Here is a 19,666-nt window from a genome sequence, read left to right as displayed (position 1 = left end):
CCCAAGGAATAGATTCTATTTGAAGAGGCACAGAAACAGTGTACACAGCTAAACACATTTATTCCCCACACAGCATGTACACTTACTTTAACGATTGCCACAGCACTCCAATGCATCTGCCGACTCAGTCAGTTCCCGGGCATAAGAACGGCCTGTGACAGCTTCAGTAGGCACCATCACGGCCCCCCATTGGCTCAATCCCCACCACGTGTTCTGCCTGCCATCCAACCCGGAGCAACCCTTCATCTCGTCCACGCCCCATCCTAGACACGGCCCCCCATTGGCTCAATCCCCACCACATGTTACGCCTGCCATCCAACCCGGAGCAACCCTTCATCTCGTCCACGCCCATCCTAGACACATCATCCCTGGCTCCAGAGACTTATGGGAGATGTAGTTCTATGTGAAGGGGAGCTGTGGACGCGATATACCGAGTCAGTACAGGATTTTCTCACGTGCCCACAGAGAGGGCTCGACGTGCCGGCTGTGGCACGCGTGCCACAGGTTCGCCATCACTGCCCTAGGGTGTCTGCTAAAAAAACATATATAGTGTTTGGGGGTTCTGAGTAATTTTCTAACAAAAAAAAATATGATTTATGCATGTAGGAGAGAAGTGCCAAAATAGGCCCGGTATGGAAGTGGTTAAAGCGATTGTTCCAAAAAAATAGGAAGTTAGATTCTGAGAAACACGAAGGAAAAGAAGTATATTTGACGTTTTGCTTCATACATTTTTCCCAAAAGTTAGACATGCAATTGAATCCATCAAATAAATTTGATTTACGGTAAATAAAAAAACAGACCTGTAGAATCCTTAAACATTCTGTGTGTTGCAAAGGGGTTGGTTTACTAAAACTGAAGTGTGCAAAATCTGGTATAGCTCTGTATAGAAGCCAATCAGCTTCCAGTTATTTTTTATTTATTTTTTGTCAAAGTTTAATTGAACATACTGAAGTAAGAAGCCAATTGGCTACCATGTAAAGCTGCAACAGATTTTGCACGGTTTAGTTTTAGTAAATCTTTCCCAAAGTGACCAGCAAGTTACTGAGACTCACCAGAGTATACCGGCTGATGCGACATATGAATCAGCATCTTCTGCTCCTCCATGAGCTTCTGTAGCTGTTCCATCTGTCTGTGTTTTAGCTGCTCTTGTTTCTGTTGTTGTAGTTCTTTAAGCTAGAAAATTGGAACATGATTAGGATAATACACGACTGCAAACAAGCTACAACTTTAGTGCTTTCCAAGCTCAGGTACATTAAAAACAGACCAATTACCCTTCCAATATTTAGTCCATAAGAGGGGAAAACCACCAAAACCTGACAATCTGTCTGCAAATGTGGGGCTTAAAGTGTAATTAAACTTCCATCTTTTGCTTTTACCTAGGAGGTAAGACTATAATAAGGCCTACCTCTAGGTAGTGTAAATACAGTGATGAAAATAAGTATTTGAACACCCTGCTATTTTGCAAATTCTCCCACTTGGAAATCATGGAGGGGTCTGAAATTGTTATCGTACGTGCATGTCCACTGTGAGAGACAGAATAATAAAAAAAAAATCCAGAAATCACAATGTATGATTTAACTATTTATTTGTATGATACAGCTGCAAATAAGTATTTGAACACCTGAGAAAATCAATGTTAATATTTGGTACAGTAGCCTTTGTTTGCAATTACAGAGGTCAAACGTTTCTTGTAGTTTTTCACCAGGTTTGCACACACTGGAGGAGGGATTTTGGCCCACTCCTCCACACAGATCTTCTCTAGATCAGTCAGGTTTCTGGGCTGTCGCAGAGAAACACGGAGTTTGAGCTCCCTCCAAAGATTCTCTATTGGGTTTAGGTCTGGAGACTGGCTAGGCCACATCAGAACCTTGATATGCTTCTTACAGAGCCACTCCTTGGTTATCCTGGCTGTGTGCTTCGGGTCATTGTCATGTTGGAAGACCCAGCCTCGACCCATCTTCAAAGCTCTAACTGAGGGAAGGAGGTTGTTGCCCAAAATCTCGCAATATATGGCCCCGGTCATCCTCTCCTTAATACAGTGCAGTCGCCCTGTCCCATGTGCAGAAAAACACCCCCAAAGCATGATGCTACCACCCCCATGCTTCACAGTAGGGATGGTGTTCTTGGGATGGTACTCATCATTCTTCTTCCTCCAAACACGGTTAGTGGAATTATGACCAAAAAGTTCTATTTTGGTCTCATCTGACCACATGACTTTCTCCCATGACTCCTCTGGATCATCCAAATGGTCATTGGCAAACTTAAGACGGGCCTTGACATGTGCTGGTTTAAGCAGGGGAACCTTCCGTGCCATGCATGATTTCAAACCATGACGTCTTAGTGTATTACCAACAGTAACCTTGGAAACGGTGGTCCCAGCTCTTTTCAGGTCATTGACCAGCTCCTCCCGTGTAGTCCTGGGCTGATTTCTCACCTTTCTTAGGATCATTGAGACCCCACGAGGTGAGATTTTGCATGGAGCCCCAGTCCGAGGGAGATTGACAGTCATGTTTAGCTTCTTCCATTTTCTAATGATTGCTCCAACAGTGGACCTTTTTTCACCAAGCTGCTTGGCAATTTCCCCGTAGCCCTTTCCAGCCTTGTGGAGGTGTACAATTTTGTCTCTAGTGTCTTTGGACAGCTCTTTGGTCTTGGCCATGTTAGTAGTTGGATTCTTACTGATTGTATGGGGTGGACAGGTGTCTTTATGCAGCTAATGACCTCAAACAGGTGCATCTAATTTAGGATAATAAATGGAGTGGAGGTGGACATTTTAAAGGCAGACTAACAGGTCTTTGAGGGTCAGAATTCTAGCTGATAGACAGGTGTTCAAATACTTATTTGCAGCTGTATCATACAAATAAATAGTTAAAAAATCATAAATTGTGATTTCTGGAATTTTTTTTTTTGATTATGTCTCTCATAGTGGACATGCACCTACGATGACAATTTCAGACCCCTCCATGATTTCCAAGTGGGAGAACTTGCAAAATAGCAGGGTGTTCAAATACTTATTTTCATCACTGTATCTGGTAGCTGGTAGAGCTTCCTTTTAAGGCAAGTTTACCATAATGTGCTAGTATGTGATGCATACTAGCAAATAATATCATTACCTTCCCGGTACAAAAAAAAAAAAAAAAAAAAGTCCAGCATTTTACAATTACTTTAAAAGAGCACTATAAGGCCCCTTTCACATGTGCGTACCGTATGTCCACATTTTCATCCATCCGTTTGCGGATGAAAACGGGACATACATTGGTCCCTATGTGATTGCGGGTGTCAGCAGATGAACATCCGCTGACACCCATAATCACCCGCTTCCGCAAAGCTCCGATTTTGCGGACGGAAGTAAACCCTATTTTTTCTTCCGTCTGCGGATGGGATGAACACAGACATATGGTCTGTGTTCCTCCGATCCCCCATAGGGGAGAGCGGAGAAAAGACAGGGTGGTCCCTGCACAGTGTGCGGGGAACGCCCTGTCAGCCGACGGCTCAGCAGGGATTTTACGGAGGATCCCCGCTGAGCTGATAAGACACACGGAGGCAGATCATTACCGATCCGCCATGTGTGAAAGGGCCCTAACCCTAAATTACATTTTAAAAATGTCATATAAGCTTTAACATGTTAATGTAATTTCAATGAACGGACTACCCAACAACACGTCTCAAAGTTTAAAAAAAAGAAAGACTTTGTGGTGTGACCAGGCCACAGACAAAATTCTATATGATCAGCAATAAATTATATAGGTGTAAGTTTTATCATGGTAATAACAGCAAAAGCAGTCACAATGAAAACCTCTCATGAAATGACTACATTACCAATTCCCCAACCACAACGGTTTTTCAGCTTGAAATGCCTTGCGCCACTCCATATGAGGAGGGGTCTAATAGCTTGCAATGCATACTAGAGTGTTCCAGAAAGCGGGTCTCATCTCTACCAACACAATTGTAATTTAAAGTGGATGTAAAATTTGAGCTGAGCACATATGTCTATAGCGTTTTCTCATCTCTCTTCAAATAACTGTGTCCTTTAGTTGTCTCCTGCTCTGCAGCTGTGCACATTCCCTTCTTCCTTTGCCTATGAGGAAAGGGGGTGTGTGCCTTCCCCCCCAATCAGCTGTCTTGGCTGTATTCCAACAATCCGCGCCCAGTGGTTACCAGGAAGAGAAAACCTAAACACAAAGAGCACTTTCAAAAGGATATTTTAAAAGATGAAGACAGCAGATATACATGTAAAACTTATATAGGGAAATTTGTTTAATCGCTGTATCATCTGAGGCTGTTCACTTCACTGGGTAAATGTGAGGATTTATATCCACTTAAACAAAGTTGATCAGCCAAAGGTTGTCGAAATAAAAAATCAATTCACTGCCAGGCTAAATAATATCACACCAAGTATGTTGGGTAAATTTTGTAAAAACAGAACAATAAGGCTGATGACAGCATGACAAACAGGTCAGCAAGTTGAGCCCTGCAGACTGCTAATACTGTCCATTTTCAATACCCGACCAAACAATGAGCAAGGTGAGCGTTACTGTCTACAATTACAAAGTAAACAGTATAACACACAAAGGCATAATTAAAGCGTAACTTAAAGCTAGAGTATCAAGTTAGAGGTCAAAATGATAAAATACAGTATGCACTTTCACAACATGCTCAATGTATCTATGTTTAGCATGTCAGGGGACTTTCCCATTCAACTCTATTATGTAGATCAGCCGATGCATTACATTTTGTTCAGGCAAATATAGGGACATGTATTTTGAAGTACAGGCATACCCCACTTTTAAGTACACAATGGGGATTATTTACAATCGCCGGAAAGTGCAAAATCAAGCTCACTTCTGCATAGAAACCAATAAGCTTCTAACCCCAGCTTGTTCAATTAAAGGGGTTGTAAAGGAAAAAAAATTTTTTCCCTAAATAGCTTTCTTTACCTTAGTGCAGTCCTCCTTCGCTTACCTCGTCCTTTGATTTTGCTTTTAAATGTCCTCATTTCTTCTGAGAAATGCTCACTTCCTGTTCTTCTGTCTAACTACACACCGTAATGTAAGGCTTTCTCCCTGGTGTGGAGAAAGTCTCTTGAGGGGGGAGAGGGCGAGCAGGAGAGTCAGGACACTCTCTACTTTGCAGATAGAGAAAGCAGCTGTGTGTTAATGGGCGTCCTGACACTCCTGCTCCCCCGTCAATAGGCTTTCTCCACACCTGGGAGAAAGCCTTGCATTACAGTGTTGAGTTACAGACAGAAGAACAGGAAGTGAGCATTTCTCAGAAGAAATAAGGACATTTAAAAGCAAAAATCGAATGATGAGGTTAGTGAAGGAGGGCTGCACTAAAGTAAAGGAAGTTATTTAGGAAAAAAAAAAAAAAAAAACTTTACAACCCCTTTAAGCCTGGTACTAAAACCTGGAAGCTCATTGGTTTCTGTACAGAAGTGAGCCTGATATTGTGTTTTCCAACTTTAGTAAATAAACCCCATTGTGTGGGGTATGCTTGTAAAGTTTTTCACAGAAAACTTTGAAAATAGGGTTAGCTGGCCTGACCAAGCTGGAACTATTTCTTGAGTTGCTCAATATTATATAAATGTATTGGCTATTTAAATATAGCAATAGATTTCAATAAATGACATACGGTCTGTCATAAGCACTATCAAAGTTTTATTTTTTCCGATTTCCCCACTAACAGTTTTATTGCCTGCTGATTAGAGCTGCACGATTAATCGCGGAGAGAATCGCGATCTCGATTCTCCCAGCTTGCGATCTCCCCGCGGGATGACTGGCCATTCTTCTGTTTCACGGCTGGTTCCACGTAACCAGCGTGGAACGCAAATGGCGCCAATATCGGAACCGACGCCAGCAGCCTGCGCCGCTGGATGGATGCCTGGGCTTCTCTTGCAGATCTGTAGTGTGTATCCATGTGCCACCCAGTGGTTGCCGGCGGTACTGCTTCTGATGTATTAATCTTTCTCACAGTTCTGTACAACTGTGTGTATCCATGCGCCACCCAATGGTTGCTGGCGGTACTGCGGATGTATAAAAAACAGACCAGTGATATGTCTCTAATGTTAAAGACCATATAACTCCTATGAAAAAAGCAGAATCAAGGTTTAATTCTCCTTTTTTCATAGGAGTTATATGGTCTTTAACATTATAGACATATCACTGGTCTGTTTTTATATATTCATATTTTCAGATAAATCACAGGTTTATTTATTTATTTGGGGGGGGGGGGGGTGTTCTGGCATTCAGTTTTTGAGAATCGTGATCTTTAGTCTAAGCAAAAGAATCGTGATTCTCATTTTGACCAGAATCGTGCAGCTCTACTGCTGATCCTTCAGAAGATCCTACATTTTTCCCCACTTCCTGTACCAGACAAAGCTGTCCAACAAAAGTGGCAGTTACAGGGTTGGAAAAAAACAGATTACACGGGAGGGGGTGCCTACAAAAGTCAGCGTTTTACGCCGATAAATACGGTAATTATAATTTTTAAAGAGCAACTGTCATCTCTGTCCCACAGCAGCTCACTTTACATTTGCTAACAGGCACTGCCATGATGGTTCTGAAATGACAGGTGCTCTTTAAATGTAAGGACTTATTCTTCCTGGTAGATTGAATCTTTAATATTTGCAAACAAAATTCGTTTTTTTAATATGGAATAATAATAAGCTGCCTGGTTAGTAAAACAGCTATAATCAGAACCAATTCAATAATACAGTTTGTAATGTACATACATTTACAAAACAATGGGATAAATGAATATTCCTGAACTTTGTTTATATTATGGTTACGGTGAAATTGTGTGAATGCATCGATGCAGTGCATGTTATCTAAGCATGCAGAGCTTGGAGTCATTGAATGAGTTTATCAAACATTTAAATATTGCAGAATATACAGCCACATGATACATAACCAAGCTTCATTTCACATTGAATAAACTAAAATTATTAATGTATCTAAAAATCATTGAATTAAAATAAATTTGGTAAAACAAAGTCAAAGACAAAGACAAAGTCTTATGAGACGAAACGGCGTAGGGTGGCGGCGTGCTGACGTCTAGAAACCGCATACTGTGTCCCGGAGTGAACGGGTCGTGCTAGCCGGCCGGCTATAATTTCACTGCAAATTTTATCTACATTCTTGTAAGTGTGATTTTACTCTTTTTAATAAATTGTTATATGGGTTCACACTATGTAGCCTTTTTCTTCTCCATGTTGGTTTCTATCAACATTGGTTACCGGTCCACTGTGGGAGAAGTTTTTGGCTCTTGGATATCCTGCCACGTAACCCCCTGGCTGGGGAGTAAGCCATCTGTTGTCAGAAGATCTCTAGTTGGGATCTTCCCTTCTGGTATGGGACAGTGTGATTGAGAGGTGGAGGTGTCCTGTCTATCCATGCACTTTTCTGAGGTTCATGCAATTTTGATGTCACTATCTGCTTGAATGGGAAAAGGAATTTTCTGCTATCAAATTACCATCAGATGCACATTTTGTTGTTTGAACAATAGACTCTCACATGTTTAATTTTTCTCACTATCAATGTAATATCTCATGTATGGGCGTAAGATTTGTTTTATTTTACTTTGTACCAACACTACTATAGTATTCACATTAGTTGCGCAGCTATTTTTCCATTGTACTAGTTTGTTTGTGGGTATCTCACACTTTAAGCTGCTTGCATTTATATATCCATTATCCACTTAGATAGCGCGGTATCTTCACATTTTTGCAAAAGTTATATAGTGTCTTCAAAATAGGGGATAGTTTTATAGCATTTGTATTAATATATATTTTTTACTAGTAATGGCGTTGATCAGCGATTTTTATCGTGACTGCGACATTATGGCGGACACATTTGGTTTGACACATTTTTGGGACCATTGTCATTTTTACAGCGATTAGTGCTATAAAAAATGCACCAATTACTGTGAAAAATGAGACTGGCAGCTAAGGGGTTAACCACTAGGTGATGCTGTAGGGGTTTAAAGGGGTTGTAAAGGTAAAAACTTCCTTAAATATCTTCTTTTACCTTAGTGCAGTCCTCCTCCACTTACCACATCCTTCGATTTTGCTTTTAAATGGGGGGGAGGGGGCGAGTAGGCAAGTCAGGACACTCTCTACTTTGCAGATAGAGAAAGAAGCTGTGTGTTAGTGGGAATGCGGACACTCCTGCTCGCCCCCTCCCGAGGCTTTCTCCACACCAGGGAGAAAGCCTTGCATTACACTGTGTGTAGTTACAGACAGAAGAACAGGAAGTGAGGATTTCTCAGAAGAAATAAGGACATTTAAAAGAAAAATCGAAGGATGAGGTAAGTGAAGGAGGACTGCACTAAGGTAAAAAGGAAGCTATTTAGGGGATTTTTTTTTTACCTTTACAGCCCCTTTAAGTGTGCCCTAGTGAGTGCTTCTAACTGTAGGGCGGGATGGGCTGTGTGTGACAGGACAGTGATCACCGCTTCCGATTACAGGAAGCTGTGTTCACTGTCCGGTCACTAAGAAGACTGGGGAAATGCTTGTTTACACAAGCCTTTTCCCCCTTCTTCCTCACCGTGACACGATCGTTAACATCGAGCCCGCGGGACCAGCGGTCGGAGTCACGGAGCTCGTGGCGGGCGCACGCGCGTCCACAATGCCGCTTCTTAAAGGGGACGTGTGTGTGTGTGTGTGTGTGTGTGTGTGTGTGTGTGTGTGTGTGTGTGTATATATATACACACACACACACACACACACACACACACACATCCTTTTGCCTGCCCGTGCCATTCTGCCGACGTACATGTGCGTGCGGCAGGCGGCATGTGGTTAAAGCGGAACTTTACCCATAACAACTTCATAAAATAATCTTCTTTAGCAAGGAACATACATTCCACATTAATATGTATGCTACCAAAATTAGTGTGCGATGTAAATTGTCTCCAGCATTGCTCCTATTTCTTCTTGCCGGAGGCTGCCATGTTGCTGCCCAGAGTCTCAGCAGCAACTCATCAAGCGAAATTAACCCATCGATTTAACTTCCTCCCTGGAATTGCCAACTGTCACATATGCTTTTGTCCTCAACCAAACTAATCACATGTGCAGCACCATGGTAGTTACAGATCAAACATAAGCAGCTTTCTTGGTTGTAAAGGATGGGAGGGTTTAATTCCCTTTCACACTGAGGCAGTTTTCAGGCGTTTTAGTGCTATACATATCACCTGAAAACTGCCTACCATCCAAATGTGAAAGATCGAGTGCTCCCAAAATGCTCCTACCCATTGCAATGAATGGGCAGCACTTCTAAAGTGTCTGAAAAGCGTGCGTTTTTAACATCTTCGGCCTCTAGTGGGGTTAAAAGCACCCCGCTAGCGTCTGAAAAGCGCCGATTAAATGCACAGGTGTCTTAATTTGTTGCCGGTCTTGGGGATGTGGAGGAGATTCTGGTTAGTTGACCGGAGGGGGCGACTTGGGGTGTAGTGCTTTATTTTGTTGCAGAGGCTTTTCCCTGTGTACATTTGTGAGTGAGGCAGAGGGTCTTAAATGTAACCTGATCCTTCACGGCTAGCCAATGGAGGGTCCTCAGTGATGGGGTTATTGATTCCCAGGGTTTTTTTTTTTCCAGTTACCAGTCTGGCTGCTGTGTTCTAGACAACTTGTAGACATGAAATTTGGTATTTGGGAAGTCTGAGGTAGAGGGAGTTTGCGTAGTCGAGTCAGAAATTGATGATTGTTCCAAGTACTGCTGCTGTGTCTCCTTCCGGGATGAAAGTGACGAGTCCACACAAAGGCTGCCTTGTCGTTTTTTCAAGCCCAGAGTCCTGTAAATCAGCGATGTGGCCGGGTAGGCAGAGCCACGTTTTTTTTTGTGTTTTTTTTATTGTGACAGCCCGCGGGGAGGGAGAAAAACCTTGCTAGCTGTCACAGTGGGGATCGGGGATCTGTGGAGGCCAGTCTGTTTGTAACATGTTACACCCTGTATATGGGTGTAACATGTTACGAAAGGTGAACTTATTCTTTAAGGCTGTCAGCAGATCGGTCTCTACAACTCGGCAGTGCCTATAAATGGAGAGCAACTGAGCATGTGCAGAGCAGGGTCAAACAGTGTATTACTTGACTTTAAGCAGTATAGGACAAAAGGGGCCTGCCTGAAGTAATTTAGCAGAATCTTTCTGACTAAAGTTCCACCCAAAAATGGAACTTACGCTTATCCGGTTACCCCCCACCCCCTCCAGTGTCACATGTGGCATCTTTGGGGGGGGGGGGTCATTGGGGGGCAGACACATGTCTAATCCAGGTATTTTCTCCCACTTCCGGTAAAAGATCGTTGCAGAATCCACGCCATGTCAGCCATCTCCTCCGTCCTCCCGCTGTCTTCTGGGATACACACAGGTCCCAGAAAACAGCAGGGACCAATCAGAACGTGCAGCGCGAATCACGCATGCACAGTAGGGAACCAGGCTGTGAAGCCAGAAGACTTCACTTCCCGATTTCCTTACTGAATATGCCGGCGCCTCCACCCGGAGCCATGGGATGTGTTGGCTTCGGATGAGGACATCGCAGGCTTCCTGGACAGGTAAGTGTCTTTATTTAAAAAAAAGTCAGCAGCTGCAGTATTTGTGACTATTTTTTTTCAGTGGAACTACACTTTAAGTAAAGTCAGTTTGAAACTACATGTGCAACTAAATCTACAGAATGTTAAAAAATAAACTGGCAGGAACATGTAATAAAACTATGATACAAAAGGCAATAAGAAAAACAAAAACTGCTTATTGTTGGTGACCGTCTGCATCATATACGTATATCACTTTTGATTTTGGGCACAGTTACAATTTCAGTGCCCACAGGACTCCCAGTAATTTTTAAATACATAAACTTACCAGTACTTACCTTTCCTGTAATGGTCCACCTTCCCCACTGACATCAACATCTTATCCAGCTTCTTCCAGGTGTAAAGCTGCAGCCAGAGTTGAAGGATATCACTCCTACACATGTGCAGGAGTGCAATCATCACAGCACACAGGATCTGTAAACTGAGCTGCGCTTGCACAGATCAGTCTACATTTTAAAGACTGCAAGCAGGTAGGCAAGTTTTTTATTGCAGAAGAGAAAGCATTTCTCTTCCGCAATAAACAGGCTGCCTTTAGTTTTTTAAATTGAGACTTTAGTATGGTTTTTAAAGTGTTTATACAGTCTGTACATTGTAGCCATCATTTTGCAGATAGAGACTTGGGGAAACCAACAGCAATTTTTTTTTTTTTTTAACAGGTACATTTTGGATGTGCCATCAGCAGGCGATTTTTACATGGGAAGGGGAATGCAAGTGCACTTTGGCAGTACCGCATGAAGTACCCTGGTTAGAATTCCCTGGCTCTCCCTGTGATTGTGTCAGGTTTCCTCCCACACTCTAAAGACATGCAGTGAGGTTAATTGGTTCAATTGAGTACACCCAAAATTAGCAATGTCACCTTCTAAATGCTTTGAGCCTCCAGGGAAAAAAAATGCACTATAGAAATACAAACTAAATTAATCTGACCTGTAACCTTTATTACAAATCACTGAACTCGTTATTGACAGTCTAGCTGGCCAAGCACCTTTCTATTAAATTACATAATATTAATAGTAAACCTGAGCCCCATCTGGGTTCAACAATGTGCACCAGAGCCTCAGCTCTACTGGGTCTTTCCCTCCTCATTAGCTGAGACAGCAGCAATAGCCATTGGTTCCTGCAACAGTCAATCTCAGCCAGTGAGCCAATGATGAGAGAGCAGGGGCGTGGCCGAGCTCTGTGTGTAAATGGACACACAGAAGCGTCTCGGAAGCTAGCTTGCTCGGGTTCCCCTAAAGCAAGCAGCTTGCTTGGGGGCACTAAGCTGAAGCGAGGAGCCAGAAGCACCAGCAGGGGATCCGAGAAGAGGAGGATCGCAGCTACGCTGTGGAAAACCATTTCACAGAGCAGGTAAATATGACATGATTGTTATTTTTAAAAAAAATACATAAATAATCTGCCTTTAACATCTATCCAATCAGGCATGGTCTAAATGTTACATAGCTGTTGGCCAATCTAAAGGAGATTGTACAAATAATAGTGTATGGCCAACTTTAGTGTTCTTACCTAAATGTGCAATCCTATTTTTTCATCACGTATACATAAATACTATACATTCTGGAGATGTAAAGTTACCTGCTCAAGTTTTCTTAACAACGGGTCATCCAGTTCTTCTCTTAGGACCTCATCCTCCCGAAACATTGTTCTACTTTGTGGCCTGCTTCTGATCCCTTCCCTTTCATAAACAAGGTCTTTATATACTGACATATGTCCTCTAGTGTCTGTTCGTAGTTCTGGTTGTTTATAATCGCCATCGCGTTGTTTCGGAGAATCCTCACATGGCAGGCTGGAACTTCCTGCAAATGGTGTTGGCACACGCAGCCCTGATAAGGCGCTGGAAGGTCTACGAGGCAGGCCACCATCTTGTTCCAAATTTGGGAAAGAAGCATTTACGATGACACCAGAACGTGCAATGGTGGGCATGTACTGTGTCATAAAATTGGGTTCACTGCCAAATTCTGGAGAAGAAATCATTTCTGGCATAGTCTAGAATTTGCAGATGTTTTACAGAAACTGCAGGAACGATAACATTTTTATTACCAGAGCATTAGAATCTGAAAAATAAATAGCATTTAAAAAAAAAAAAAAATTAGTCTTGGCAATCCAATTGTGTTGCTAAATCATTTATAAAACCCTTAAAGTGATTGTAAATATACGTTTTTTCCCCTTTTATATATATAAAAAAAAAAAACAATACATACCTGCTCTGTACAGCCCTGATCCTCCTCTTTTTGGGTCTGCCAACAGTACTCCTGGCTCCTCCCCTCCTGTGGAGTGGCCCCCATAGCAAACCACTTGCTATGGGGGCACTTGTGTGGGCTCGCTCCCAAGCCACGCTCTGTGTGCCCATTGAAACACAGAGCGTGGCTTGGCCCCACCTCCTGCTCTCCCCTTCACATGCTGTGATTGACAGTAGCAGAAGTCAATAGCTCTCCCAGTACAGAGACCAGGGCCCATACGAATGGTCGGGGCCCAGAACACACGATTCTGAGTCACCTGATTGCTCTGATAGCCTCTGATTGGCTACCACAGAGCTTAGTCACTGTGAAGCCCGCCCCCATGTATTCTCTCTGAATGGAGGAGAGAGATACATTGTATCTCTCTTGTTGCTTGCAGAGAGATAAAAAAAAAAAAACACAAGATTAAAAAAAAACAAAAAAAACACAAGATTAAAAAAATACCTAGATCAAGTTTTAATCTAGCTCAGTGGCAAGGTAAGTGTTTGGGTAAAGCTCAGGGTCAAAGGTCAAGGTCAGCATTTTTATTTTTTGTGACAAGATTTGTTTTTTTAATTGGTATCAGTGTCAAAAAAAGATAAAAAGAAATATGTGCACTATTGTTTCTTGTCTGTACTATGGTTACAAACAACTAACATACACACCTACCCAACATACCTAAAACACACTGGGCACAATTCACTAAGGGATATTTTAAATCTTGCATGTGTTATATTTCTGAATCATGCCTCAAATACTGCATGAAACTGTGTGGTAAGTTATCGCAAGCATCTTGCTTGTGCAAGTGTAGGGCAGCCAACAATTTAATCGCGGCTGGCATGGCTGCGCTGGGTTAGGGGCTCAAGGTACCCTATGAGTTGGGTATGCAGCTCCATAATTAGTGCCTTGGATAAGCGGAGCTTCTTCAGGGTATCAGCATTCATGAATTTATCTAGCAATTTCCTTTAAAAAAAGGACCACTCGAGATCTTCTCCTCCTTCTCTTCTGCATTACTTTAATTTCCAGAAGACTGGATTCAAAGTGCTCCATTGTACTTACTATTTTTTTTAAAACCAATCACTTACCTCACACCCAAGATCTGACCATTATCATAGTTATAGCATGCATTTATTAATTTACTTTAATGCCTTTTATGCAGTATTTAACAAGCGTTTTTAGTGTTTGCGCTAAATACCGCATATGAGCAATAGTGCATTATCGTATGCACCAAGTGGTCACGTGACCGTCATAACACATGCGATAACCTTTAGGCCCCTGTCACATTTGAAACACACCCGAAATTTGCCCAAAATTTGATGCGACTGGCTGTGTAATCTTGAGGTTTATGGACCTCGAGTCGCATCAAAGACCAAAGTAGTGCAGGAGCTACTTTGAAGTCGCACAGCTATGAATTGTACTCATTTGAAATCATGGGGTAGAAGAACAAGTCGCACAAGTGTGGGCCTTAAGTGAATTGTGCCCACTGACACTAATGCTGGCTATACACTAGCCTAAAAATAAAAAGTTAAAAAAAATCTGTCATTTGGACCGTTCGTTTGTATTTTTGTCCCGGCGGCGGCGTAGGATTGTTTAACCCCCCCCCCCCCCCATTGTTTACCGAGCCCCCGTTCACACTGAATGTGGCTTTGAAATTTTGCTACTTCAGCGCAGTTTCAAAGCCGCAGATCAGTGCGATTTGGACCTCCGATTTCACTTCAGCTTGCAAATTCATTAAATAGAAGTCAATGCAAGTCACAATGAAATCACAAAAAAGTAGTGCAGGGACCTTTTTCAAAGTCGCTGCAACTAGAGTCACAACAACTTGAACTGTTCCATTGCCGGCAATGGGGTGTAACTTGTCATGCGATTTTGAACTGTCAAATTGCATGACAAATCGCACTGGTGTGAATTAGGGCCAAGGCTGTGTTCACACTATTGAGGGTCCTGTGTGCTGAGCTTCTTTGAATAGGCTGCTGTACCTGCAGGACACGCAGAGAAAAGATCCCTGACCCTTTTAACGAAATGCAACACCAAGGCTGCCACAGGAAACAGCATGGTACTGCGGCATCAAGCAGTTTTGCCCATCTGCACTAGTGTGAACCTAGCCTTGTTTAATCTTCACAGAATATAAAGCAAAAGCAACAGTCTCAGAAATGGCTGTTGCTGTTACTTTGTAACTGGTCAAGACAAAATAAAAATACAATTGTGCTGCAACTACTAACTGCCTGGATTTTACACATACACACATTTATATTAACTATTAAAATCAGAGCTGCATAAACTTCATATCGATGCATAGGGTTGTTCCAATACCAATATTGGTACCGAGCATAGGCGCGAGTACTTGTACTCGCACAAATGCAATGCCTGAGAGAGGCGGGCTGAGTCAGAGGCTGCGCATAACCGGAAGTCGTGAGAGGAGAAGAGAGCGAGTCCTCAGCAGTGGAACTAGGTAAGCTGGCAGGGGTGCCAGCCGCATTTTCTATTAGGTTCGGTGACCGGAGCCGTCACATTCGGTCGCCGTCAGCGGTTGAACATATCGAGGCCCATCTTGGTACACCATGCACTTGGCCGCAGTAAGCCTGCAGAGGACATCTTGTTACACCCAGCCCATATAGTTCTGGCTGGGTGTAACAAGATGTCTGCTGCTGGGGCCAAGTGCGGGTGTCACAGTATAGCACTGCAAAATAAATCCTTACCTCTCATGTCATGTCATTTATTGCTGCATTTCAGTGCCTGCCCATCAGTGACACCTATCAATGCCCATCAGTGAAACTGTCACATGACATAAAAAAAAAAAAAAAGGATCGGGAAGTACTTGAAAAAAAAAAGTATGTGTTATAATGTATACAGTATGCAAAACCAAAACCAAACCTGTTGTTCTAGTTATTGAATATAGGCTAAAAAAAAAAAAAAAAAAGGGAGAAGAACTTAGTGTTTTTTTTTTTTGTGGTCATTGTTCCAAAAGGGCTGGGAGGGGAAAATCTCCATTCACTGCCTGTGCCAGAGACAATGCAGGAAATGAGAAGTTTTGGCTTTAGGAAGAGGTACCCACTAAGAACACACCTCCTTGTGTACAGCGCCCAGAGTGAATCTTAGATAGATAGATAGACAGACAGACACACACACACACGCATACGCATATATATTTTACGGCTACATAACTAATCAATACACTGACCAGCCATAACATAACGACCACCCATCATAACACACAGTTGTCAGCAACAGATCCTTTAACCGATTCCCGCTTGCGCTATAGCTGAATGACGGCTATAGCGTGGTCTTAATTTGCCAAAAAAGCCGCAATAAGACACTGTCCCGTGATCATGCGGCGGACTCACCTGATCACAGACTGGGGTAAAGAGCCAATCGCAGTGTCCCTTTACCACCTGATCAGCTGTGTCCAATGACAGCTGATCACAATGTAAACACAAGCTGGTTATTAGCATTCCTTTCCTCATGCTGTCGGAGAGAGAGCCGATAACCCGCTTGTGGTAAAGGGACATTGATGATCAGAGTCCTGATTATCAGTGCAGTCCCAACAGTGCCTGCTCATCGGTGCCTATCAGCGAAGCCTATCAGCGAAGCCTATCAGCGAAGCCTATCAGCGAAGCCTATCAGCGAAGCCTATCAGCGAAGCCTATCAGCGAAGCCTATCAGCGAAAGAGAAAAAAATTACCTGGTTTGTAAAGTTATATAGCAAAGTATGACTTTTTTTTTTTTTTATGTATTTTTTTTGGGTGTGTTTAGCAAAACATAAAAATATCCAGTGGTGACTAAACACTACTAAAAGAAAGCTCTATTTGTGTGAAATAAATTATAAAAACTCCATATGGGTACAGTGTTGCATTATCGCGCAATTGTCATTCAGAGTGCAACAATGCTGAAAGCTGAAAATTGAGGGGGGCGAAAGTGCCTATTAGACAAGTGGTTAAAAGAAAAAAAGTTGACCTTTCGTAACATATTACACCCATATTGGGGGTGTAACAAACTGACTGCCCCCCGCTCTGACAGTGAGGATTCCCTCCACTGTCACAAAAACAAAACATGGCCGAGCACGACTCTGCCCACCCCCCCGGGCACATAATTTATTCACAGTCCTCTGCGATTGGAAAACTACAACATTTTGAACATCCTTTGTGGCTGTCGGCTTGTAGTTTCCGATGAAGTACCACAGTGCTCCACAGCATTCTTTGAGTCTTCCTGTCAGATTGTTTCTGCTTGCCCGTACAATGTATGGGCACACGGACAGGTCTGCAGGAGATCTGCTGATCACGGATGCAAAGCTTTAGGCTCCAGAATCAAAAAGTTAGTAAATGCACATTTTTTTTTTAACCTGCAAAAAAAAAAGGTGCATTTATTATTGTTTGTTAAAAGGTGAACCTATCCATTAAATCTTGGAAGTTGCAAGGTTGGACCTCCATGGATCAGACTTGTTTGCCCAGCACGTCCCACAGATACTCGATTGAATTGAGATCTGGAGGCCAAATCAAGATCTCAAACTCGTTGTGTCCCTCAAGCCATTGTTGAATTCATCAAACCAGGCCACCTTCTTGATTGCTCCTTGGTCCAGTGATCACGTGCACATTGTAGGTGCTTTAAGCTGTGGACCCGAGTCAGCATGGGCACCCTGACCAGTGTGCGGCTTGTGATGCAAAATTCTGACACCTTTCTATTAGAACCAGCATCAACTTTTCCAGCAATTTAACCAGTCAACAACCGCCCTATAGACGATATACATCTACAAGGCGGTTGCTTAACTCTGGGAGGACGTCCTCCCAGAATCGTGCGCGCACACAGGAATGTCCGTGATCGTCGGGTCCTCCGGACCCGGCGCATCACGGAAAATCGCCGCTGATAGCAGCGGTTTACCACGTAATCGCTCCGTCCAATGATGGAGTGATCACTAGTAAACAAACCGGCGTCATGTGATGACACCGGTTACTCCCTCCCCTCTCTGTACCGAACAGTACAGTGTGAGAGGAGAGGGGGGGAGAGGGCAGATGCGTGCTGCTGGGCTGTGTGCTGGATCTGTGACTCATGTAGTCACAGATCCAGCCAGCCATCCATCCCTGCTCAGCCATCCCATACCCATACTGTGCAATACACAATACCCATACTCTGCAATACCCCACACTACTCTGCAATACCCCACACTACTCTGCAATACCCCACAATACCCTGCAACGTCGCCTATGGGGATTTTTAAGTAGCAAAGTTTGGCACCATTCCACGAGCGTGTGCAATTTTGAAGGGTGACATGTTGGGTATCTATTTACTCTGCGTAACTTCATCTTTCACATTTATGCAAAAGAATGAAGAAAAAATACTAAATTTGCTAAATTTTATAATTTATAAACAAAAAAATATATATTTTTTTTTTATAGAATTTTCTGTCTTTTTTTCTCTTATAGCGCAAAAAAATAAAAAACCCAACCGTGATTAAATACCACTAAAAGAAAGCTCTATTTGTGTGAAAAAAAGGATGAAAATTTCATTTGGGTACAGTGTTGTATGACTGAGTAATTGTCATTCAAATTGTGAGAGCACCGAAATCTGAAAATTGGTCTGGTTATTAAGTGGGTTTACGTGCCCAGTGATCAAGTGGTTAAAGTATAACTATAGGCAATTCCATTTTGGATAGAGTAAGGGAGGGTTATAACCCCTGTCAGATTTGTGCCATCTGTGTCTCATTGCGGAAATGTCCCCATCACTTCCTGACACCATAGCCAAACAGGAAGTGAGAGGAAATTCCTACAAATCAAGGGACCCGCCCCCCCAGGTCATTAGAACTAGTGTTCTCATTGGAAGATTGCCCCTCCGTTTCTTTTCTGGGGATAGCCCAACATTTTGGATTTTCTTTTACATTTAATGAGAATGGTAAACATGACAAATAGAGAGGGTGAATCTCCCTAGTAAGGGCACAAACAGCAATACAAACTGACAGGTGTTCTAATCCCTCTCCACGCTATCAAAAATAAACAAAAAAGTTTGCCTTTACATATCCTTTAAGCTACAGCAGCTCTTCTATTGGATCAGACAAGGCAGGTACAGCGCTGGTCCTTGGCAGTCCATGACTCTCTTGGGTTTCCTTCCTTGGACCACTTTTGGTAGATCCTGACCTCTGCAGACCGGGAACATCCCACAAGAGATGTAGTTTTGGAGTTGCTCTGACCCAGTCATCTACCCATTACAATCTATCCCTTGTCACAGCCAAATCCTTATACTTCCCCATTTTGTCTGCTTTAAACACATCAACTTCAGGGACAACATGATCACTCCCTACCCACTCGGCTTACGATGCCACTGTCATGAGATAATTATTCCCCCTTCCCTGTCAGTGGTCATAATGCTATGGCTGATCAGTGTAATGCATACAGGAATATACACTCTGGAGCTCCGTGCACTACTATTTCCTGCACACAAACAAGAGTTCCTTAGTAAGAATGAAGCTCTCTGCACACCCCCCATAGGGATAAAAGAGAACTTACTGCAGTCCCCACACACAGGCGGCGTCCTCCTCTTCACATGTTCTACCTGCAGTCACCCAGGTGCCAAGAGACTCAAACAAATATTAAATACCCGGCTCTGCTCACCCAACCCAATGCAAACAAAGCCTGTCCAACCAGCACGCCGCGAGGGATGACGGGAAAGTAGTCCAGAGCATACGCTAGCCTGCAGAAGGACAACCAATGGTGTGAGGGGAAAGGACTACATCTCCCGGCAGCCACTGCGGAAAGTACGTTGGCTATCACAAAGGATTCTGGGAGGCGGCGGGAGTAGAGGAGCTGTGGCGCTCTGTTCTTATCAGTAGTGTACAGGTGCCGGGGTTACCTGTATGCACATAGAGATCCATATACACTGCTCAGG

General features: G+C 43.0%; 1 protein-coding gene across 3 annotated transcripts in view; it reads right to left on the bottom strand.

Annotated features, from left to right (window-relative positions):
* CENPJ (centromere protein J) overlaps window positions 1–19,455 on the bottom strand; it is a 105,886-nt gene extending 86,431 nt beyond the window's left edge. For 2 of the 3 annotated variants that reach the window (XM_040340556.1, XM_040340558.1), the window contains exons 1-3: window positions 19,288–19,455; window positions 12,153–12,631; window positions 1,053–1,173 (exon numbers count right to left, since the gene is read on the bottom strand). In XM_040340556.1, coding sequence (XP_040196490.1) covers window positions 1,053–1,173; window positions 12,153–12,560 — 529 coding nt within the window. In that variant the 5' untranslated portion in view covers window positions 12,561–12,631; window positions 19,288–19,455. The remainder of the gene's footprint in view (window positions 1–1,052; window positions 1,174–12,152; window positions 12,632–19,287) is intronic. The other variant, XM_040340557.1, reaches the window with a different exon arrangement.
* Window positions 19,456–19,666: the final 211 nt, after the last annotated feature.

This window comes from Rana temporaria, chromosome 2 (genome assembly GCF_905171775.1).
Source record: "Rana temporaria chromosome 2, aRanTem1.1, whole genome shotgun sequence".
NCBI classification, from domain to species: domain Eukaryota; kingdom Metazoa; phylum Chordata; class Amphibia; order Anura; family Ranidae; genus Rana; species Rana temporaria.
This window is presented reverse-complemented; position numbering and strand designations above follow the sequence as displayed.